Source organism: Moschus berezovskii, chromosome 9 (genome assembly GCF_049115385.1).
Source record: "Moschus berezovskii isolate FMDL1 chromosome 9, NW_MosBer_1.0, whole genome shotgun sequence".
In the NCBI taxonomy this organism is placed as follows: Eukaryota; Metazoa; Chordata; class Mammalia; order Artiodactyla; family Moschidae; genus Moschus; species Moschus berezovskii.
The window spans coordinates 43,074,962-43,100,254 of NC_142468.1; the positions used below are offsets into that span (position 1 = coordinate 43,074,962).

A 25,293-nucleotide genomic window follows, 5' to 3' on the forward strand; every position below is an offset into this window, starting at 1 on the left:
CCATATAAACACACAAATTTTGGGTTTGCTTTGCAAATACTGGTTCTCTAGACCCTTGCTTGTAACTGGATTGAATATCTAAGTCCCTCCTACAGAGGGAAATTCTGGAATCCCCACTTCCAAGAGGTCGACCAAAATGGAACAAAACAGAGCAAATACATATGAGGCAACCACTTAAGGGAGCCAGTGTGATTTTTTCTTAAATACTGAGGACTTCAGCTCTAAGCTACAATAGGGTTTCTATTTTCTGAAACCCTGGAGCATCTTGTAGAATCACCTGGAGCCATGAAATGGTAGTGATTTTTCTGGGGTGAATGTGTTGTAACAGAATAGGTTTTATTCAGTTTCTCCTTTGCTTGCCCATCTCCTAGGAGGAGAGATGGTTGAGTAAACATGAAATTATAATTTTGTCAATTTTTAATATTTACTTGAGATAAGACCTTTTAAATTTTAATCATTCAGACTGTGACTTTTCCATCTTATTTTTCATTGGCTAATACATGTATAGGAAGAATATCTGTTTTTTCACTGTCTGAGGATCATTTAAACTATCTGAAAATGAAGGTGTTTTTTTTTTCTTCTTTGATACAAATTGGACTTTACCCACATTTACACTAAACAAATTAATAAACCTGAACTCTTACTAACTCTCCAGGATGAGGACCCCTCCTGCTTCCCCTCTTATGTTTCCATCCAGCCATGCTTACAATCTAAAGTCCAGATTGTGGCTAAAAAAATGGATACAGTGTGCTACCTGGAATGAGATTACTTAAGGCAACCAGCATCTTTTATTTCATTATTTAGTTCAATAATAACTTTTCTGAATGGTGGTTTGTGTCTTACGCATTTTATTAAAGGAAAAGGAAAAACTCTAACTAGAATTTAAACTGAATCAGTAAGAAAAAAAAAGGCCAGATCTTACAAGCAATTTTGTAATTGTCTCTGGTTCAAGGTGGCTGCAAAATGCTTACACCACACGTGCACATACTTATTCATGTAAAACAAAACTCCTTTGTTTCTCAAGTTTTTTTAAAAAAATGTATGATACTCATTCCCCACCTCTCCTTTTCTTAACTTGGGCCTCATTCCTAATTGGCAGAGTTTGTGAAAGGAAGAAACTTAGCAACCAACTCAGCAAAGTTTAGAACAGCTTCAGATAACAGTTATCTCAAACTAAAAATAAAACCTCCTTTTCTCTTCGAAAAGCAATATTTAGATATTTGATACATCCTTTATCTTATTATGACTCCATGATGTTTCTCTGCTTATAAAGTACTCTGTTAAATAAAGCTTAAATATATTTTTAAAAATTTAAAATCTTATCCTTTAAGGAATCTTTGAGGTCCTAAAAGAGTTATTAGGTTTTTTAGGTAACTACTATCAATGCAAATTAAATAGTATCAATGTGAATTAAATAAAGGAAATTCATGGATTAGAAATAGGACTATAAAAAGACAATCAGAATTTTATACAGTCTAGGTTACTTATGAAGTTATTTAGCTGAGGGCTTATACAGAGAGTGGCATACTTTATACTATGGATTGAAGCAAAACCTTGCACAATGACAAAAGTAGTTTATTTTGGAGAAAAAACAAACAAAAATAAAACTAGGATAAAAGGGAAAAATCCAATTAAAAAGAAGCAAAATGTCAAGAAATTTTAAGAACTCAGATGGGAAATTAACTTGATTGGTAATTTTGTTGAATTAAAAAATGAATGAATGAGATAACATGTATTCTTAGGCCACGAAACTTCTAAAATTGGAAAGCTAAAAAGTGGCAAGGTAAAAGAGAGCTCTATACATGCTGGCTGTCTGATACATAAAAGTGATATCTCAAGTTCTGTGAATGGATTAAACTTTCATTCTTACTTAAGACAGTGTTGTCTACAGTACTGTTTTGTGATGATGGACATGTTTGATATCTGCACTGGACAACAGTCACACAGAGCTCATGGCACTTAAAATGTGACTAGTTTAAGTGATGAACTGAAGTTTTATTTATCCTTGATTTTATTTTTATAAGTTTAAATAGCCACAGATGGCTATTTAATACACACACAATTCTAATAAACTGCAGAGGAAGAAACACTTCTGAACTCATTCAATGAGTCCAGAATCACATTTATACCAAAATCATACAAAGATATCACAAAAAATAATATTGTAGGCCAATATCACTAATGAACATAGATGCAAAAAATCTTCAACAAAACACTAGCAAACTGAACCCAATAATATATTAAAAGGATCATACATCTGATCAAGTGGGATTTATCCCAGGGATGTAAGGATTTTTCCATATCACAAATCAATCAGTATAAAATACTAAATTAACAAATTGAAGAATAAAAACCACATGATAATCTCAATGGGTGCAGAAAAATCTTCTGACAAAATTCAACATCTATTCATTCATGATGAAATTTCTCCAGAAAGAGGGCAAAGAGGGAACCTATCACAACATAATAAAGGCTATATGTGACAAATCCACAGGTAACATCATACTCAATGGTAAAAAACTGAAAGCATTTCTTCTAAGATCAGGAACAAGACAAGGATGCCCATTCTCATCACTTTTATTAAACATAGTACTAATACTGGATAGCCACATCAATAAGACAAAAAAATAGACATTTAAAAAATCTAACTTGGAAGGTAAGAAGTAAAACTGTCACTTTTTTCAGATGACATGATACTGTACACAGACTATATACATTCTCAAGACACCACCAGAAAACTACTAGAGTTTATCAATGAATTCGGTAAAGCTGCAGGATACAAAATTAACATATAGAAACCTGCTACATTTCTATATACTAACAACAACTATATGTAACAGAAACTAAGGGAAAAAATCCTATTTACCATTGTATCAAAAAGAATAAAATACCTAGGAATAAATCTACCTCAGGAGGTAAGAGACCTGTACTCAAAAAACCATAAGATACTGATAAAAATACTGAAGATGAAAAAAACAAATGGAAAGATATACTGTGTTCCTGGTTTAGAAGAATTAATATCATTAAAATGACCCTACTACCCAAGGCAATCTATAGATTCAAAGCAATCCCTATCAAAATTCTGAGAGCGTATTCTACAGAATATGAACAAATAACTTTAAAATTTGTATGGAAACACAAAAGACCCCTAAGAGCCAAAACCACCTTGAGGATCATGCTCCCTGACATCAGACAATACTACAAAGCTACAGTAATCAAAACAGAACAGTACTAGGGCAAAAATAAGACACATAAGCCAATGGCACAGAACAAAGAGCCCAGAAATAAATTCACATACCAACAGTCAATTAATCTATGACAAAGGGGGCAAGAACATACAATGGAGAAAGGACAGTCTCTTCAATAAGTGGTGCTGGGAAAACTGAATAGCTATATGTAAAAGAATAAAACTAGAACATTTTCTAACACCATATATAAAAATAAATTCAAAATAGATTAAAGGCCTAAATGTAAGGCCAGAAACCATAAAACTTGTAGAAGAAAACATGCAGAACACCCATTGTCATAAATTGTGGCAATATTTTTTGAATCTGTCTCTTAAAGCAAAGGAAATAAAGGCAAAAAATAAATAAATGAACCCAATTCAACTTAAAAGTTTTTGTACAGCAAAGAAAACTACTGACAAAACAAAAAGACAACCTACTTTAATTGCTGAAAATATTTGCAAATGATATGACTGATAAGGAGTTAATATTCATTGCATATGCACAACACATATAACTCAGCATCCAAAAAAAACCCCCAAACAACCCGATTAAAGAATGGGCAGAAGAACTAAATACACATTTTCCCCAGGAGGAAGTACACTGGCGAACATGAAAAGATGCTCAGTAACACGAATCATCAGGGAAATGAAAATCAAAACCACAATGAGACATCCTCACAATTGTCAGAATGGCTATCACCAAAAAGAAGAGAAATAACAAACATTGGTGAGAATGCGGAGAAAAGGGAACCCTTGCACGTTGATGGTGGGTGTTTAAACTGGTACAGCCGTGGAAACAGTATGGAGTTTTCTCTAAAAAATAAAAAGAGAGCTACTATATGACCCAGCAATTCTATTCCTATGTATATATCCTAAAAAAAAAAAACCCCAACACACTAATTCAAAAAGATATAAGCATCTCAATGTTCATAGTAGCATTCTTTACAATAACCAAGATATGGAAGCAAACTAAATGTCCATCAACAGATGAATGCATAAAGATGTGGTATACACATGTCACACACACACACACACACAGCCATAAATTTCAGCAATGTGTATGAACTTGGAAGGTATTATGCTAAGTGGAATAAGTCATATTGAGAAAGACAAATACTGTATGGTATCACTTATATGTGGAATCTAAAAAATACAACCAACTAGTAAATATAACACGGAGAAGGCAATGGCAAGCCACTCCAGTACTGTTGCCTGGAAAATCCTATGGACAGAGGAGCCTGGTAGGCTGCAGTCCATGGGGTCGCTTAAAGTCGGACGACTGAGCGACTTCACTTTCACTTTTTACTCTCATGCATTGGAGAAGGAAATGGCAACCCACTCCAGTGTTCTTGCTTGGAGAATCTCAGGGACGGGGGAGCCTGGTGGGCTGCCGTCTCTGGGGTCACACAGAGTAGGACACGACTGAAGTGACTTAGCAGCAGCAGCAGTAAATATAACAAAGCAGACTCACAGGTTTGGAGAACAAACCAGCAATTATCAGTAGGGAGAAGGAAGAGGGGAAGGGCCATATAGAGACAGGGAACTAAGAGGCACAAATGATTGTATATAAAGCAAGCTGCAAGGACATTCTGTATTGCACAACATGAGGAATATACCCAATATTTTATAATAATTATAAATGGAGTATAACTTTTAAATTGCAAATCACTATATTGTATACCTGTAACTTATATATGAACTATAACTGAATTTAAAAAAATAGCCAACAATAAATAGTGGCTACCCTGTTAGGCAGTACAGCTCTTGAAAGATAAAAACAGAGTAATTATCTAACAGTATATATATATTTATATTTCTTTAAATCTTGCTTTAAATAGTATAGATTGCCATTTTATATAATACTGTAAAATATCTTCGAATGGATCACATACCTCCTAATTATGGTTTCCTAAACTGTCTAGCCGAAACTGTTCTTTTTTCTTGGAGAAACTATCAGAATATGAGAACAGTAAGGAAGAGAAAATTGCCTTTTAAGGGCTAGTTCCACAAAACTGAGCCTATAGAATAAGAAGCAATGGTTCATCTCTTAAAACAAATTATATTCAGAATCCCCCCAAGGGTATTGTGACTAGCCTGTTTTACAGTCCATTTTTTGACTATGAATGGTCTTGCATGTTTTGCCTCATAAAATTCTTAAAACTTGGGCAACTTCTCTCTTATTTGCTTCAACCACCAATGATGTAGAAAGTCAAATTCTTCCAACAGAATCACAAATCTCAGGATCCAAAAGGATCCTGAAATTTATCTAGTCCAAGCCATTTGCTTGATACACATAGAGGATATTGGCTCAAATCTGGGCTCAAATTAGAGTAAAATTTCCCCTATATTGCTGAAGGGGTCCCTTCTGTACAACTAAAGTTTTTAGGTTTCCTCTCTACATTCTCAATTTCCCTACTTCCTTCTCCTCCTTTCTCCAGCCTGTTTTTCCTATTTGCAGACAGAAAAGAGTCTGATGCTAGAAGGGGTTGGGGGTGGGAGGAGACGGGGATGACAGAGAATGAGATGGCTGGATGGCATCACCGACTCGATGGTCATGAGTTTGAGTGAACTCCGGGATTTGGTGATGGACAGGGAGGCCTGGTGTGCTGTGATTCATGGGGTCGCAAAGAGTCGGACACGACTGAGCGACTGAACTGAACTGAAAGGAAATATCAGTTCTCCATCATGTTTCAGTAGAGGGGGTATGTGTTGCCACAGGGTTTCTAGGAATGGGTATTTTCAACAAAAAGTATTTTTAAAAGACCTCCTACTCTAGAAAGTTACCATCTGGTTTCTATTATCTGAAAGGTCTCATTAACAGATGATTTCGTAATACTCATATCCCTATTATTGAAGCTGAAGAAAAGCGAGGATTAAATTTTGGGGGTACAATCTCATAAATAATGGAACAAACTTTCTGGCGGTATAGGCTTTTCACCCTGAGAATTTTAGGATTGAGTGAAAGAAGTATTTTATCTTGTCTTTACTGGATTTAGAAAAGGGAAAGGAACCAGAGATCAAATCGCCAACATCCACTGGATCATAGAAAAAGCAAGAGAGTTGCAGAAAAACATCTGCTTTGCTTTATTGACTATGCCAAAGCCTTTGACTGTGTAGACCACAACAAACTGTGGAAAATTCTTAAAGAGATGGGAATACCAGACCACCTTACCTGCCTCCTGAGAAATCTGTATTCAGGTCAAGAAGCAACAGTTAGAACCGGACATGAAACAACAGACTGTTTCCAAATAGGGAAAGGAGTATGTCAAGGCTGTATATTGTCACCCTGCTTATTTAACTTATACATCATGAGAAATGCTGGGGTGGATGAAGAACAAGCTGGAATCAAGATTGCCAGGAGAAATACCAATAACCTCAGATATGTAAATGACACCATCCTTATGGCAGAAAGAGAAGAACTAAAGAGCCTCCCGATGAAAGTGAAAGAGGAGAGTGAAAAATCTGGCTTAAAACTCAGCATTCAGAAAACAATGGAAACAGTAAGACTTTATTTTGGGGGGCTCCAAAATCACTGCAGATGGTGACTGAAGCCACGAAATTAAAAGATGCTTGCTCCTTGAAAGAAAAGCTATGACCAACCTAGACAGCATATTAAAAAGCAGAGACATTACTTTGCCAACAAAGGTCTGTCTAGTCAAAGCTATGGTTTTTCTAGTAGTCATGTATGGATGTGAGAGTTGGACTCTAAAGAAAGCTGAGCAGTGAAGAATTGATGCTACTGAACTGTGGTTTTGCAGAAGACCCTTGAAAGTCCCTTGGACTGCAGGAAGATCCAGCCAGTCAGACCTAAAGGAAATCAGCCCTGAATATTCATTGGAAGGACTGATACTGAAGCTGAAGTTCCAGTACTTTGGCCACTTTATGCAAAAAACTGACTCATTGGAAAAGACCCTGATGCTGGGAAAGATTGAAGGCAGGAGGATAAGGGGATGACAGAGGATGAGATGATTGAATGGCATCACCAACTTGATGGACATTAGTTTGAGTAAGCTCTGAGAGTTGATGATGGACAGGGAAGCCTGGCGTGCTGCAGTCCATGGGGTCACAAAGATTTGCAAACAACTGAGTGACTGAACTGAACTGGAAAAATAACTAGATGAAAGGGTTCTGGATTAGATGCCTTTTAACCCCCCAGACATTTGTCTTTTAGCTAATTTATTCTTTCAAAAATGTGATTACCAGGTCCTTAGTATATGTTAATTTACCTGAAATGAACTGACATGAAAGATACAATTCATAGTAACTTTTAGTAATGACACACAAATTGTTACATATTAGTGATAAAAAATCTATATATGCACATGTGACAAATATTATTGGAACTCTTTTTATGAATAAAAGTAAAAAGGAATTGCACATGGCTCTAAGGAATTTCCCACTAGATTCTGTGTAGATGGAGAGTTATATAGAACTGGTGATCTACTATGAGTCTCAGGGTTTCTTTTATCCCCCATTGACTATTTGAATTTCCCCCATCATGGATAATTCACAACAGATGGTTTCTTTGTATAGCTTTTATTTTTATGCTGGGATAAATGTTGATATTAATATATCTTGTATTAGTTTTAATTGTAGTTTAATCACCTGCCTCTGCATAGTTTTTACATGTTAATCTGTATAAATGTGTGGTGGTGGCAGCATGTGTTTATAGTAAGACAAAACACTCATCATGACATTGCATTGAGTTCAGATTTTTCCCAAACTGCAACAAAATGTGAATGAACATTATAAACTCAGGTTAGAAATACAGACACAGCCTATAGACTTTACTTTTTAATGAGACTCAACATTTTGTTTTTGAGTTTTCTTTTTTAAAAAATATATAATATTTGTTTCACATGTAAAATAAAAGAGTTTGGTTTACTGGAAACTAAAAAATAAACTAAAAAATACTCAAAAGTCTAATAATTATTTTACACATAAAAGAGTTGAGGTAGTCTACAAAAATGCAGACAAATGTGAGAAGGGAAAACAAGGCACTCCAAATACATTTTGCACAAGATTCTTCCCAGTTTGAAAACATACTGCACATTCAGCTCTGGGTCCTAGAAGTCAGATTTTCTTTTCTGTTTTACTCAAAACACTAGCATTAAGCAGTCACATTAAAAAAAAGAAATTCAAAGATCATTCACTAAAAATTTTAAATTTTCTACTAGTAATGATTTAATGTATATTATCTAGCAAAAGCGTTTTTAATTTTCCTTATACGTTAAAAATCATGTCAGAATCCGGAGCATCTTGTGATGTATGATTACGCTCCCTCCCTCCCTCCTCTTAGACACATCTCCAGTCTTCTCAGTGTTTATATGTGGACCCAGAGACACTGACAAGAAAACAATCTTCATCTTCTCTCTTATGACTTTAGCAAATCATTCTGAGTCAAAAGAAATATTACCTGTGATGTTGTTTATTTTTAAACAAACGGACCAGACCAAATGGATCTGGTCCACAATACTCTGATTTTAAAATTGCATACTGATCAAGTATCATATTGTTCTGAATTTGAGTAGAAAAAAGTGTGTCATAAGAATCACTTTTGTAGTAACTTATAAGGAAAAATAATTTGAAAAAAATGAATATAGATATGTAAAACTGAATCACTTTGCTTCATACCTGAAACTAATACAATACTGTAAATCAACTATACTTCAATAAAAAAACTAAGTAGTGAAAAAAGTGAATATGAGTGCCATGCATGAACCTCCACTGAAATGCAGTCTTTATGAACTGGTTGGAAGGAGAATATGTTCGAGATGATATCCATTTGAAAGAATGGCAGGATAAATCTCTCTGCAAGTCTTGATAAAACTGATTTTAAATGAGTGGAAAAGAGAATTTCTTTCTAAAGAAATAAAGCATTTTGAAATAGAATGTGCTCAATCATGCAATCTTCTATGTCTGAAGGAAAAACTATAAAAGTTATTTAATACAGGACCAGCTCTAGAAATTTGAATTAACTATATATTCTCAAATGTGAGAACATCATCACGACATCCCTTCTCTTTTGTCTTCTGTTGGCTTGTCTCCCTCTTACCAACCCTCTCCCAAACCATTATTGTGATTATTTTAAAAAGCCTAGAATATGTTTTTCTTTTCATTTTTATTTTATACTGGAGCATGGTTGATTAATAATGTTGTGTTAATTTCAAACGTAGAGCAAAGTGATTCAGTTATACATGTATTTATTCTTTTTCAAATATTTTTCCCATTTAGGTTAATATACAATACTGAGCAGCATTTCCTATGCTATACAGGTTTTTGTTTGTTATCTCTTTTAAATATAGTGGTATGTGCATGTCAATTCAAAGCTTTTAATCTAGCCCTACCCCTTCCCTCCTGCTAACCATAAGCTTGTTCTCTAAGTCTGTGACACTAGAATATGGTTTTATCTTCTGGAATTATACATGCCCCCTGGGTAAACAATTCAGCACCAGAGTGTTCGAGTGCATTGGCTCAGAAACCAGATTGTTAAGGATAGACTCCAAGTTTTATAACTTACTCTGGTGTCCTCAAATTATCTAACTTTCCCGTGCCTCAGTTTCCTTATCTGTAAACTATGGACAATAATAGTAATTATCTCAGAAGATGACATGATAATTAAATGAGTTAATAAATGTAAAGTACTTAGAAACAGTGCTTGGTATACAGTAACTTTTAAATAAAATTTAAAAAACATAATGACAATTTCAAAGATTAACTTTGTACCAATGACTCCTAAATTTCTATCTCTATCCTCTGGCTTTCTTAATTTTAACAATGATGTCAAGCTTCATCAAAAAAATAAAATGAAATTTGGTCTTATCTTTATATAAAACTGTTATATACCCATCCATCAGACATTTATTTAATACCTATTTTAAGATACTTTTTTTTTCTGGTGTCAGGGATATGGAGGCAAATAATTCTTTATTCTCTATTGCTTGAGAAAAACAAGTAGAGAAATGGTTACATTACAATGTGATAAATATTTGGATGACGTGTATAGGGGCTATAAAATTACTGAAGACATTTGTCTAAATCAGACTTTTGGTCAAACATTATGAATTATCCATTGATGTAGAGCAAATTATTCTGAAATTTGGCAGCATAAAACAAGAAACATTTATTATTGGATAGCTTCTGCAGGTCAGGAATCTGGGCACAGCTCAGCTGGATACTTCAGGCTCAGGGTCCCTCACAGGTTGCAATCAAGGTATGGCAAGGGCTGCAGTGATCTCAGGATCAAATGAAGGAGAAGCTGCTTCTAGGCTCACTCTTGTGGTTATTAGCAAGATTTACTTCCTTAAGGGTTGTTGGACTAAGGGTCTCAGTTTCATTTTTTTGTTTTTTTTTTGCATTTTAATAGGGCTTTTATTGCAGTAAAAATATATTATTTTCCACCACACTTAGGGTGCAAATAACAGGGTCTCAGTTTCTTGTTGGCTGCTGACTGCCTTCCTCACTTCCCTGCCTCTGGGGAGTCTCCACAGGACAGCTCACAACTTAGTAGCTGGTTTCTCCCAGAGGGCTCCAAAAGAGCAAGCAAGAAAGGTTGCGTAGGACTGATGTCAGTCTTTTTGCAGCTGAATCTCAAAAGTGACATTTCATTATGTTTGCCATATTCTATTTGTTAGAAGCAAGTCATAGGTTCAGCCCATACCCAATGGGAAATAATTACACAAGGGCATAAAACAGAAGGCAGGAACCACCGAGGACCATTTTAGAGACTGCCAATTCCAAACATGATGAATCAAATTTGACTTTTTTTGTTTTTGTTATTTATCTCCTCCACTTTCTCTACTATCTCCTACTCCTTCACTCTGAATAGATGCATTTACTACAAAGTGTTATTTTTCCACTTCAGAAAAGCCAGAGGACTCCAATAAGCCCAGAGAAAACTAATAAAAAATATTTTATATTCTGAATAGCTGTAAATATCAATGTAAAAAAATAGCTGTAAATGTAAATTTTCAGGAGAAAGATAAATTTAGTGATCGTACAGTCATCACAGATATAAGAAATCCGGACATAAATTTCATTAGCAGATATCAAGATCTTGGTTTTAACACAACATTGTAAAAATCAACTCTACTTCAATTTAAAAAAATTACTGACACGTATACACTACACATTTAAAGTGGATAATCAACAAAGATCTACTGTGTAGCACAGGGAACTCTGCTCAATGTTATTGGCAGCCTGGATGGGAGGGGAGTTTGGGGGAGAATGGATACATGTATATGTATGGCTGAGTCCCTTTGCTGTCTATCTGAAACTACCACAACATTGTTAATCAGCTATACCCCAATATAAAGTTAAAAGTTAAAACAAACCCCAAAACAACAACAAAAAAATTTAAAGGAAAAAGATGTTAAAATAAAGATCTTGTCAAAAACATTACTGGGCTGTGCCGCCAACCACCAGCCTGGACTGTCATGTCAGGCAAGTAGCAGGAACAGCAGGCTGTTGCCAGCTCTGCTGCATGAATCACCAGGGCAAGCTACTCACCCTCGTGCTTTGACTTCCTCATTTGCAGAGTGACTGTATGAGCGCCTGCTCTTCCCACTGTCAAAGGAGTTTCGTCATTTCTCATAATAACACACAGAAAGAGTCAATATATTCTTTGAAACACTGTCAAGCGCTGATGAATGTAAGGCATCATTATCATTTTATTCATCATTAGATCTAGGAATATTTTTTCTTATCAGCAGGTATTACATTTTACAAGCTCAGAAAGCATTATGGAAAGTCTAATTACTTTTTCTTAAAAAATTTTGTTTTATTGAAGTGTAGTTTATTTTTAATGTTGTACTAATTTCTGCTGTACTGAAAAGTGATTAAATATACATATATACATATTTTTCCATATTCTTTTCCATTACGGTTTATCACAGGATATTGAATATAATTCCCTTACTATACAGTAGGATTCTGTTGTTTATCCATTCTGCATATAATAGTTTACATCTGCTGATCCCAAACTCCCAATCCATCCCCCACCATCACCCCCTGGCAACTACAGTCTATTCTCTCCGAGTCTGTTTCTGTTTCACAGATAAGTTCAGTTGTGTCATATTTTAGATGTATAAATGATATCATATGGTATTTGTCTTTCTGCTTATTTCACTTGGTATGATAATCTCTAGGTCCATCTATGTTGCTGCAAATGGCATTATTTCATTCTTTTTTATGGCTGAGTAATGTACCACATCTTATTTAGCCATTCATCTGTAGATGGATATTTAGGTTGTTTCCATGTCTTGGCTATTGTAAATAGTGCTGCTATGAACACTGAAGTGGTATGTATCTTTTTAAATTAATTTTGTCCATAGTCGACACTTTCTAAATGGTGATTTCTTTCAGATCTTTAGGAAATAAAATACTCTCCTAAATGGTTTCATGTTCTAGATATCCATTTTCTGCTTTTCCCATCTCAACCCATACTTACACTCTTCCCACATTCTCAGTAAATTGGTGTTATGAAACCTTGTATTGCTGTTTGACAAATCCATGCCCATCAGAAATGTAAATAGAGACATTTTTTACAATCACAATAAAAATTAGCTAAAAATAAAAAAATCTATTATGAATGGTTTTAGATATCTTTCAAGTTTCACTTCTAAACATTTAAAAATTTTGAATTTTAAACATTAGTTTGAATACTTCAAGATTGCTGCTGCTGCTGCTGTTGCTGCTAAGTTGCTTCAGTCGTGTCCAACTCTGTGAGACCCCATAGACGGCAGCCCACCAGGCTCCCCGGTCCCTGGGATTCTCTAGGCAAGAATAACCCACTCCATTTCCTTCCCCAATGCATGAAAGTGAAATGTGAAAGTGAAGTCACTCAGTCGTGTCCGACTCTTAGTGACTCCATGGACTGCAGCCCACCGGGCTCCTCTGTCCATGGGATTTTCCAGGCAAGAGTATTGGAGTGGGGTGCCATTGCCTCCTCCGCAAGATTAATGAGCATCCTTAATTACAAGTCTCAGAACAGACTGAATTAGTTCTCTAATTTGCCTTTCTCCTTGTGTTCCAGATCCATCCAAGTTAATTCCATGTCCCTGTGCTCAATGAGACTCTGGAGGTTATCTGGACTGAAATATGGGAGAAGTGTCCTAGAAAAAAATCCTCAGAATCTGCTAGAGCAGTGTTCTCCACAATTCTAGGATCATGTATCCTACGAGTAAAAGCTATGTGAACACATACCCGTATAGGTATAATTTAAAATTTAGAAATTATATACATATAAATCTGTATTAATATATTAGGCATATTATAAAAGATGCCATCTACAAATAGAAAACAATGAGATGAAATAAAATATTTTAAAAATAAAATTTAACATGATATTTATTAATGGTATACTGAACCTTTTATCCTCAAATTAAAGAGATTTGTACTGAGGTCTATACAGTTTATAAATGCCTTGCAAATTAAACTGGCATCATACTATTATTTGCTAATGTTGAAAAGTACAATGTACATTTAGAGCTAGGCTCATTGTCGTAATAATGATGTCTATCTATATTTCAATTGATGTTTTTGAAAAGTCTTTTATGGCCTATATCTCAGCAGAACTGATTGGATCACCACGAATTTTGTCTCTCAATGTGACTGAAAAGGAGCTCCTTCAAGAAATAAGGGAAATATCATTCAGTCTTTTTTTTTTTTTTAAATAGTCTTACATTATGAATATTACCATTAATCCAAAGTTTCTTTTCAGGGAAATGTTTAAAGCTATTGGTCCACTAGTAAGTGTTAATTTAGTTAAATTACATGATATAATCTATAACTCTGCTTAACCATCCAAAGAAAGCATCAATAAGTTGTGAACCTCAGACAATAACATAAGAGCAAAGATGTCATTATTATCCCTCAGTACAGTAGAGTGAAGACTGAAATGTCAACTGAGTGAGGGTACCTGTCTTCTAAATATCAGTTCAGTTCAGTTCAGTTCAGTCGCTCAGTCATGTCCAACTCTTTGCGACCCCATGAATCACAGCACGCCAGGTCTCCCTGTCCATCACCAACTCCCGGAGTTCACTCAAACTCATGTCCACAGAGTCGGTGATGCCATCCAGCCATCTCATTCTCTGTCGTCCCCTTCTCCTCCCGCCCCCAACCTTTCCCAGCATCAGAGTCTTTTCCAGTGAGTCAACTCGTCGCATGAGGTGGCCAAAGTATTGCAGTTTCAGCTTTAGCATCAGTCCTTCCAAGAGACCATTTACTATATCCCTTTGTGTTCATCCATGTGCCTAGTGAGACCTGGGCCAGAATCGGTTACACAGAAGGGGGACAAGAATGTAAATAGACACCCCTGCTGCAACCAAAGAGCTCCAGCTTCATTAAATTATTGGGTTGGCCAAAAAGTGTGTTTGGGACTTTTTTTTTTTAATGGAAAAACCCAAAAGAACTTTTTGGCCAATCTGATATATTTTTATACATTAAGCTAAGAAATATTCAGTTGAACAAAGGATTACATAGCTAAGGTATATCTGAAACTTTCTTCTGGAGAAATCTAGAAGCCCATGACCCACAGTTCTGACAAATGTTTGAAATGGAACACTTTACTAAAGAGCTAAACATACCAGTTTTTTAAGTTCCTGAGTTTTATGTTTGTTTTATTTCTCTTACATGCAAAATCACTGCCTTAGATCTAAAACAGAAAAGACTTTTAGCCAAACATGCTATGAAAGTTTTGAATGTAATTAAATGCTAAATAGAGCATTAGTTATAAAATACAATGAATTTTTTTCTTAACTGAGATATTAAAAAAAGCTAAAAGTTTTGAATATTTTGGAGATAGATCATATTAAAGCAAAGCTTAAAAAGGATATGGTTCTTTCAGTATTTCAGTGAGTTTAATCTTGACTTGTCTAGGGGCTTTGGAAATACCAGCTACCTCATGCATCTTAAGATAATATAAAATCAGTGGACTCTGACCTCCAAAATTGAAGAGAACACGGTTAAACTCTGGACCACTACTGATATAATGGGACTGTAAGGGGTAGGAAAAAAAAGAAGAGTCAATTATTACTTTTGTGTATTTTTAAAGAACTGTAAATTAAATATACCTGCATTATAACTATAAATATAATTATTATCTGGTATATTAAAACAAAGGGAAATTTTGCAAGGCATTCTTAATGAAAGTGCTTATGAGCCTATGAGTGTGTGCTGTAAGGCTCTGATAGTCTTTTAGCATGAAGACAGGCCAATAGAGATCATTCTATCTGAAGAACAGAAAGAGAAAAATGAGCATAACCCCAGAAAAGGGGATAGGAAAAAATATGAAGAAATAATGACTGAAACTTCCCAAGTATTATGAAAAACACATCCTAGAAACTTAACTCCAAGTAGGATAAAGTCACCGGAGACGGCAATGGCAAGCCACTCCAGTACTCTTGCCTAGAAAATCGCATGGACAGAGGAGCCTGGTGGGCTGCAGTCCATGGGGTCACTACTAGTCGGACACGACTGAGCGACTTCACTTTCACTTTTCACTTTCACACATTGGAGAAGGAAATGGCAGCCCACTCCAGTGTTCTTGCCTGGAGAATCCCAGGGACGGTGGAGCCTGTTCGGCTGCCGTCTCTGGAGTCGCAGAGTCGGACACGACTGAAGCGACTTAGCAGCAGCAGCAGCAGCAGGATAAAGTCACATCTAGATGCATCATAGTCAAAAGTGTTAAAAAAGACAAAAAGAAAAATTTCAAAAACAGCAAGAGAAAAATGACATATAAGAGAACCCCCAAAAGTTAACAGGTGACTTCTCATCAGAACAATGGAGGCCAGAAGCCCATTAAAGTGCTGATGAAAGAAACTTCAACCTTGAATTCTGTGTCAAGGAGACAATCTCCATAATTATAATTGCTCTAATATTCTACAATTGACTTCTTGTAGAATACAAGGTAAGTATAGCAACTACTTATATGTTGTCTTTCCTCAGTTTTTATAATCCCTAGATGATTTATTGTTGATTCCACTTCCTATGGGGAAAGATTTTTTTCTCATTTGTTTTAACTGATATATAAAATTCTCATATTTCTTTTGCTTATGGTCAATTTTTCACTGTATTCATTCATAGATGATCCAAAATTATTTCAAATGGTGGGATTATTGTAATCCCACTATTGTCTTGATGACAATTCATATTAGGTAATATCTAGCCTGATCTCAAAAACTGCATGCAAAACTGGACTGAGCTCTGTCAAGTTTAAAAGGAGATCTTGCCTGTCTAGAACGATGTTTTAATGACCCTTTTTCTGAGTTCTGCCTTGGTAATAATAAAACAGAAACTCTATCTTACTGAAGTGTTAGATATAGACATTTCTGTTATTTTTCTGCAGTTACTAGTTTCTAAACTAGGAAAACCAAAGTACAGAGATCTGTCCTTCTCTATGAGAATCTATGATTTTTTAAAGGATAGTTCAATCAGTCAAGAGCAGAAATAGGCATTAAATGCCAATCCAGTGTTTTGTGGAGCCTTAGCCATTTTCTTGGGTACTTTAAGGTCTCAAGTTGTCCGAAGAACTCTTGCTAAATAGACACCAAGTAGCCAAAATAATTAACAGAAGTCCCACTGCTTCCAATTACCCCCTCAAAAGATAATGGCAGAAAACTCTGAGAACTTTAAGATTCCATAAAACAAAACTTTTATAGCCAAAGTCAATTTAGTACTAAATTTGAAGAACCAGGCAATCCAATAAGCTTTGGAAGGGTCACAAAGGATGAACTAGGAAGTTCAAGGAATAGTTTCAGCCTTCAGCTTTTCTGTTAGTTTGCTGCTGCTGCTACTAAGTCACTTCAGTCATGTCCGACCCTGTGCGACCCCATAGACAGCAGCCCAGGAGGCTCCCCTGTCCCTGGGATTCTCCAGGCAAGAACACTGGAGTAGGTTGCCATTTCCTTCTCCAATGCATGAAAGTGAAAAGTGAAAGTGAAGTCACTCAGTCGTGTCCGACTCTTAGCGACCTCATGGACTACAGCCTATCAGGCTCCTCCGTCCATGGGATTTTCCAGGCAAGAGTATTGGAGTGGGTTGCCATTGCCTTCTCCATTCTGTTAGTTTACTAAACGATAATTGCTGACAGTGGATAGAAAGCTAAACTTTTGATTTTGAGATTTGAAAGTGTGTCCTGTCTATGCTCATATGGACACTGGGAACCCATAAGCACTCATTCAGCATTTGGATGACACTGGTGCTTAGAAGGACTTCCTTGTAGCTCAGATGGTAAAGAATCTGCCTGCAATGCCAGAGACTCCGGTTTGATCCCTGCGTAGGGAAGATCCTCTGGAGAAAGGAATGCCAATCCCCTCCAGTATTCTAGCCTGGAGATGGACAGAGGAGCCTTGCAGGCTACAGACCACAAAGAGTCGGACACTTAAAAAAAAGAAAAAGTGCTTAGAAAACTTTTCTTTCCATTGAACTGAAACATGTCTCTGTACAGCTTTTACTTATTAGTAAAAGTAAAACTTTTCAGTATGTATTAGTAAAAGCTTTTTTGAGCCATACAGAAAAAGTCTAATCCTGCTGCTAATCTAATCTACTATAGCTCTCCACATATTCGCAAACAGTTATTATGGGCTCCAGTCTCATCTTTTCCAGTGGAAACACCTCTACATATTTTGGCCATCGCTCAAATAGTATGGTTTCAGAGCCCTTTATTATCTTGATTATTACACTCTTTTACAATGCAGGGCTCCAAAATGAACATAATGCACAATCTTTGTCCAATCAGCACATATGTTTAGACAGCCAATGAATACAGTAGATTCTGGGATCAATGACATTCTACTTTTGATACATAGAGAGCTTACTGTTGAAAGTGATTCCCAAATCTTTTCAGATGCCTCTAAGCCAAGGCTTTATTATTCTATACTTGCTGCTAAGTCACTTCAGTCGTGTCCGACTCTGTGCGACCCCATAGACAGAAGCCCACCAGGCTCCCCCGTCCCTGGGATTCTCCAGGCAAGAACACTGGAGTGGGTTGCCATTTCCTTCTCCAATGCTATACTTAAGAAGTTATAATTTTGGACTTATATACTTTTTCCACAGTAACTGTTTATCTTCTAAGATCAGGTCTGTTATTCCAGCCGGTTGCAAACTTTCGGTCATTCATAATTCTTCCAAGTTTTATGACTTCTACATAGCTAATAAAAAATGGCAACCATATTTTCATTAAAGTTGTCAATAAAATGTGTGTAATACAGAAGAAGATCAGTCCTGGGTGTTAATTGGAAGGACTGATGCTAAAGCTGAAACTCTAATACTTTGGCCACCTGATGCAAAGAGTTGACTCATTGGAAAAGACCCTGATGCTGGGAGGGGTTGGAGGCAGAAGGAGAAGGGGACGACAGAGGATGAGATGGCTGGATGGCATCACCGACTCGATGGACGAGTTTGAGTGAACTCCGGGAGTTGGTGATGGACAGGGAGGCCTGGCGTGCTGTGATTCATGGGGTCACAAACAATCGGACACGACTGAGCAACTGAACTGAACTGAACTGAATACAGGGCCAGTGATGCAGCAATATGGTATACTGCCAAAGACATAACTGCCATTTGCTTTCCAGCTTTTAAAGTGTCATCTGAAGAAAGGTCATTTGGTCAGTTTTAAATCCCTCCATCCATATTTCTCCAACTTGTAAACAAAGTATGAAAGACCATTTTTAGCGCTTGTTGAAGATCAGGTATACAATTTCTATCATACTTTCCTGATTTTGAAATTTACCAACATTACCCTCCTCCTCTACTCCCATCCACTCCCCTGCCCTCCCATCCCCTGCAGTCAAGATGGTGCAATATTGCCATCTATATCACCCTGATTCTCAGAGGTCACCAATTTGTATCCTAAGCACTGACAAAACATCCTTGGCAGGACTGTGACATTTGGAAGAGATTCTGGATTATTAAAGACCTGGAAATATATGAATATGACTTTCAAAAAGTGATTTTTATGGCATAATATAAAATTTAAAATAATGGTCAGACTTAACTAGATAATTCAGACAAAATTTTATCAATAAAGACTGCAACAGATTTAAAACTTAACTGGCCAACAAATTAAGAGATCGAATTCAGAAGTTCAAGCCAATAGTCTCATCATATTTTGGCTAAAGAAACACAAGGTAGTAGGATAGAATCTCTATTTTGGAGGCACTTTTAAAACTGTGGAGAAAGCAAGCATTCAAGACTGAAGATTAACAATACCTACACGTGGTCATTTATTCCAGGACAGTGGTTTAAGAGGTGGGGACAGGTCAATCACTGTTGAAAACTCCTTTGATGTTTTGTCTACAACTTTGACTGATGGTTATTGAGGTCAGAGCCATGTTTGGATGTCAGCCCAAATAGAAGCAGTGCCAGATTTATGAGGAAAAGATAAACATTATTCTTTTTCCTTAGAGATGAGGATAGTTTCAGAAATAAATACAACTTAGCAATATCAAGGTTAGTCTCCCTAATAAATCTCTTCTGATCAGTTTTTCTAAAAGATATATCAAGAGTATAATAACCTACATTGTCCATGTGAAACTGTTGAATTAATTATACTGAAAATTAAAAAAAGTAAGAACATTTTTTTTAAGATCATTATACTCCAAACCTTTGTTGGTAGTTTTGATGATCTTGATTCTTCCTTGAATGCAGGCGTTGTATATGCTTTTGGGTTCTGTAAAATTTTCGTTATATCGAAGTCTATAGCTAAAACAAACAAACAAAAATTTTTCTTAAATTCTGTTCTTTTTTTCTTCAGAAAGGAATGACACCATGTTTGTTTTTTTTTTTTCCCCCAGCAATGTACATTAAACATGGAGAGAGGTAAAAGTGTGAGGTTAGGATATTGTTACATAATAGCTTGCTTCAGTCAATCTAGGCTCCCAGGTGGTAAAGAATCTGCTTGCCAATGAGGGAGCAAGAAATGCAGGTTCAGTCCCTGGGTTGGGAAGATTCCCAGAGTTGGGAATGACAACCCATCCCAGTATTCTTGCCTGGAAAATTCCATGGACAGAGGAGCCTGGCGGGCTACAGTCCATGGGATCTCAAAGAGTCAAGTGAGCATGCACACACGCCCTAGTCAGAGGAAATGAATATTCCATCTCATTTTATTTAACAGGGATTTAGAGTTTTCAAATTTATTCACTTACACTATTTCATGCTGTCCTCATAAACCATTTTATGAGCTAAGTAAATTTCCCACAATTTATAGATGAGAAAACTAAAGTGCTGGAAACTCTACGACTTTTTCTAAGATTAAGTTTTGCTCTAAGTCTTACCCTACCATTTATTGAGACTAGAGGAAGAGGATACGGACCTAGGTCTTTTGCTTCTGAGTTCAGAGCTCTTTCCATGATCCTCTAGTTAAGTGGAATAGGAGGTTTGGGCCTTGGCATGTTAGAGTCCACCTTTTCCATATACTGACAACACACCCAGATAAGGAAAGACTTGGTATATTTTTTTTTGTAACCCGCATAAATATGCATGAGGGCACACAGGGATTCTTATCTTAAAGGAGAACTATATCATTTAATCAGTCATGTCAGTTGGCCTAAAAGCACAGGCTGGTTACTAAGGGTACCTCAATATAGAACAGAGAAAACATACCTGAGGAGTTTGTACTAGATCTTGGCACTGACAATTATTACCAGATACCAGGTAGACAAATTAGACTACAGATTGTGAAGTTGATGACAAACCTTAGAAGAATTAAAGAAGGTTACTTGGGTTGATTATTTATATTACATATTAAAAGATATTTGATATTAGCTTGAAATACTGGAGGCAACTAGGCATTTGTCTCTGGCAGAGATTAAAAAATTGGTAGGCAAGCAACCTGTATTTTAAGAGTGAAACAAAGGTTAAGTTGGGAGTCAGAATGGGCAAGAAAGGTAATGAATCATATAATTTCTCTACTTTAAAACTTGTTCAAAAACATACAACCCATTATGGAGAGGAATTTGACAATATCTATCAATAACACAGACATTTTTTCTTTGCCTCAGTAATTCCTCCCCTAAGAATATATTCTTCACAATCTCCTGCTGCTGCTGCTGCGTCACTTCAGTCGTGTCCGACTCTGTGTGACCCCATAGACGGCAGCCCACCAGGCACTGGAGTGGGTTGCCATTTCCTTCTCCAATGTGTGAAAGTGAAAAGTGAAAGTGAAGTCGCTCAGTCATGTCCGACCCTTAGCGACCCCACGGACTGCAGCCTACCAGGCTCCTCCATCCATGGGATTTTCTAGGCAATAGTACCGGAGTGGCTTGCCATTGCCTTCTCCTACACAAGTACAAAAACACACATGTACAAGTTTAATGATTATAGCATGATTTGTAAAATTTAGAGATTATAAAAAACCTATGTATTTAATAGTCAGGTGCGGGTTGAAAAAACCATGGTACTCCTATTTGTTGGAATACTATGAGATGTAAAAAGAAATGAGCTGTAAAAAGAAAACAACTCTGTACAGATGTGAAGATATCTTGAGGTTATATCATTAAGTGAGGAAAGCAAATTGCAGAACAGTACACAGAATATATTACTTGACTGAAAGTACATAATATGCTATGTTCAGTTTAAAAGGGATAGAATATCTATTGTACTTGCCTTCATTTGTATAAAGGAACACTGAAAAGATAAATAAATGAATAAAAATATTACCTTTGGGAGAAATAATTAAAAATAAAACATGCTCAATTTTGAATTTTTCTTTAAAACATACTTAGGTGATATTACTCAGCAGTGGCCACAGGATTGGAAAAGGTCAATTTTCATTCCAATCCCAAAGAAAGGCAATGCCAAAGAATGTTCAAACTACCACACAATTGCACTCATCCCACACACTAGCAAAAAAGTAATGCTCAAAATTCTCCAAGCCAGGCTTCAACAGTACGTGAACCATGAACTTCCAGATGTTCAAACTGGTTTTAGAAAAGGCCTTAGAAAAGGCAGAGGAACCAGAGATTAAATTGCCAACATCCATTGGATCATTGAAAAAGCAAGAGAGTTCCAGAAAAACATCTAATTCTGCTTTATTGACTATGCCAAAGCCTTTGACTGTGTGGATCACAATAAACTGTGGAACATTCTGAAAGAGATGGGAATACCAGTCTACCTGACCTGCCTCTTGAGAAACCTGTATGCAGGTCAGGAAGCAACAGTTAGAACTGGACATGGAACAACAGACTGGTTCCAAATAGGAAAAGGAGTACGTCAAGGTTGTATATTGTCACCCTGCTTATTTAATTCATATGCAGAGTACATCATGAGAAATGCTGGACTGGATGAAGCACAAGCTGGAATCAAGATTGCTGGGAGAAATATCAATAACCTCAGATATGCAGATGACACCACCCTTATGGCTGAAAGTGAAGAAGAACTAAAGAGCTTCTTGATGAAGGTGAAAGAGGAGAGTGAAAAAGTTGGCTTAAAACTCAACATCCAGAAAACTAAGATCATGGCATCCGGTCTCATCACTTCATGACAAATAGATGGGGAAACTTTAATTTTGAGGGCTCCAAAATCACTGCAGATGGTGACTGCAGCCATGAAATTAAAAGACACTTGCTCCTTGGAAAGAAAGTTATGACCAACCTAGACAGCATATTAAAAAGCGGAGTCATTACTCTGCCAACAAAGGTCCATCTAGTCAGTTATCGTTTTTCCAGTAGTCATGTATGGATGTGAGAGCTGGACTATAAAGAAAGCTGAGCACTGAAAAATTCATGCTTTTGAACTGTGGTGTTGGAGAAGACTCTTAAGAGTCCCTTGGACAGCAAGGAGATCCAACCAGTCTATCCTAAAGGAAATCAGTCCTGAATATTCATTGGAAGGACTGATATTGAAGCTGAAACTCCAATACTTTGGCCACTTGATGCAAGATACTGACTCATTGGAAAATACCCTGATGCTGGAAAAGATTGGCAGGAGGAGAAGGGGACGACAGAGGATGAGATGGTTGGATGGCATCACTGACTCAATGGACATGAGTTTGAATAAACTCCACAAGTTGGTTATGGACAGGGAGGCCTGGGGTGTTTTAGTCTATGGGGTCACAAAGAGTCAGACACAACCAACCAACTGAACTGAACTGAACTGAACCTTGTTATGAACAGATAGTTTAAACAAAAGGACCTTCATGTTTACCCTATGCACAATAAATGCCAAGACCCTCTGGTGGGCTGGTCAGTGTCTAGGGATGGGTACAGAGGCAGTTCTGGGCTCTTCAGTCTTTAGGTGGACTGTCTGATGAGTGGGGCTATGCCTCTGCCAATTAGTTGTTTGGCCTGAGGCTTCCCAACTGTGGAGTCTGTAGGCTCTTGGGTGGGGCCAGGTCTTAGAGCTAATGAGCCAAGAGATCAACTGCCAATGATGCTCCCCGATATGTCTGCAACCAGTGACTATATAGCCAGAGTGAGACAAAGTCTCTCCCCTATCCTGCCTCCCCAGGAGACTCTCTAAGCCCAGCAGGGATATTGTGTTTTCCTTTTAAGAGTGAAGTTTTTATTTTTCCCCAGTCTGGAGGGATTCCTGCAATTGAAGACTCTTGAGAGTCCCTTGCACTACAAGGAGACCCAACCAGTCCATTCTAAAGGAGATCAATCCTGGGTGTTCATTGGAAGGACTGATGCTGAAGCTGAAACTCCAATACTTTGGCCACCTCATGCGACGAGTTGACTCACTGGAAAAGACTCTGATGCTGGGAAGGATTGGGGGCAGGAGGAGAAGGGGACGACAGAGAATGAGATGGCTGGATGGCATCACCGACTCAATGGACATGAGTTTGAGTGAACTCCGGGATGGACAGGGAGGCCTGGCGTGCTGTGATTCATGGGGTTGCAAAGAGTCGGACATGACTGAGCGACTGAACTGAACTGAACCTTCAAAGCCTAACACTCTGGGGGCTTCTCTTCTCAGTACCTGATCCCTAGACTTGGTAGCCTGATGTGAGAGAACCTCTAAAATATAATTTTTCTCCAGTTTGTGGTTTATCCATTTGGGAGATAGGGGATTTGATTATATGGTAAGTCTACCCTTCCTACTAGTCTTGGTATAGTTCCTTCTTTATGTCTTTAGCTATAGAAGACTTTTCTGGTAGGTTCTAGTCTTTTTCACTAATGGCTGTTCTGCAGATAGTTGTGATTTTGGAGTGCTTTTTAGAGGAGGTGAGCTCAGGGTCTTTTTACTGTGCCATTGTGGCTACTTTTGACACAATATTTTTTATTTATTGGGACAATATTTTGCATGTGTTATTCTACAAATATGTTTCTACTTTTCAGACCATGATTCTTGCTTTTATTTGAAAAATATCACAACTAAACTCATGGTGAATGTTCCACTAGTGGCAAAGCATTTCAAGACCTTAATCATACTCCAAAAATTGCTCTAAAAATACATAAGCCATTTCTGCAGGTACTTCCCAAGACAATTCCAGTCACAGTATTCAAGGTATTTCCCCCTCCTATTCACTAAAAGAGTTGCTCCAACTCCCACTTAACCAGTAGTTTAAGGCACGTGCATGTGAACTTAATGTGCATTCCTGAATCAGAGTAGTGTATTAGTTAAGCCTTGGAGACAGATGGACTCAGATTTAAACATCAGCTCTGCCATTTGAAAACTAAGTGACTTTGGGCAAATAAAATTCTTTAAAGCGTTCAGTTCCTTGAAATACATTTTTGAAATGATAATAATGATTAAATTATAGACTTGCTAACTGGATAAAAATGAGATCATATAGGCAAATTACACGTAACTGGCATCCTGTGAAGGTTATGTAAATTTTAGACAATATTGTCATTACCATCATTTTTTAAGGAGAATGAATTCAAACTCTCCGATACTTCATACTTAATAAAAGATTCATTGAGAGAAAATATTGAGGAATGATTGAGTGTTATCTATTTCTTTAGAAAATCTGAGACATATTCTTGAGCTGAGGTAGACTGACATATATTAGAACTGAATTTTCTTGGCCACTTGTAGATCCATTTTTATCAGATTATACTTTTCTTTATATGTCCTTGGTTAACATAGTGCAATGTTATAGACTCAAATATGGCTGTATTTACATA

The 25,293-nt window shown here is 36.8% G+C and overlaps 1 protein-coding gene across 1 annotated transcript in view; it reads right to left on the reverse strand.

Moving 5' to 3' along the window:
* The window catches only part of FAM227B (family with sequence similarity 227 member B), a 244,952-nt gene that overhangs the window by 29,896 nt on the left and 189,763 nt on the right, over positions 1 to 25,293 (reverse strand). The window contains exons 12-13 of the mRNA XM_088839595.1: positions 19,830 to 19,927; positions 15,061 to 15,221 (exon numbers count right to left, since the gene is read on the reverse strand). Of these exons, the coding sequence (XP_088695721.1) occupies positions 15,061 to 15,221; positions 19,830 to 19,927 (259 nt within the window). The remainder of the gene's footprint in view (positions 1 to 15,060; positions 15,222 to 19,829; positions 19,928 to 25,293) is intronic.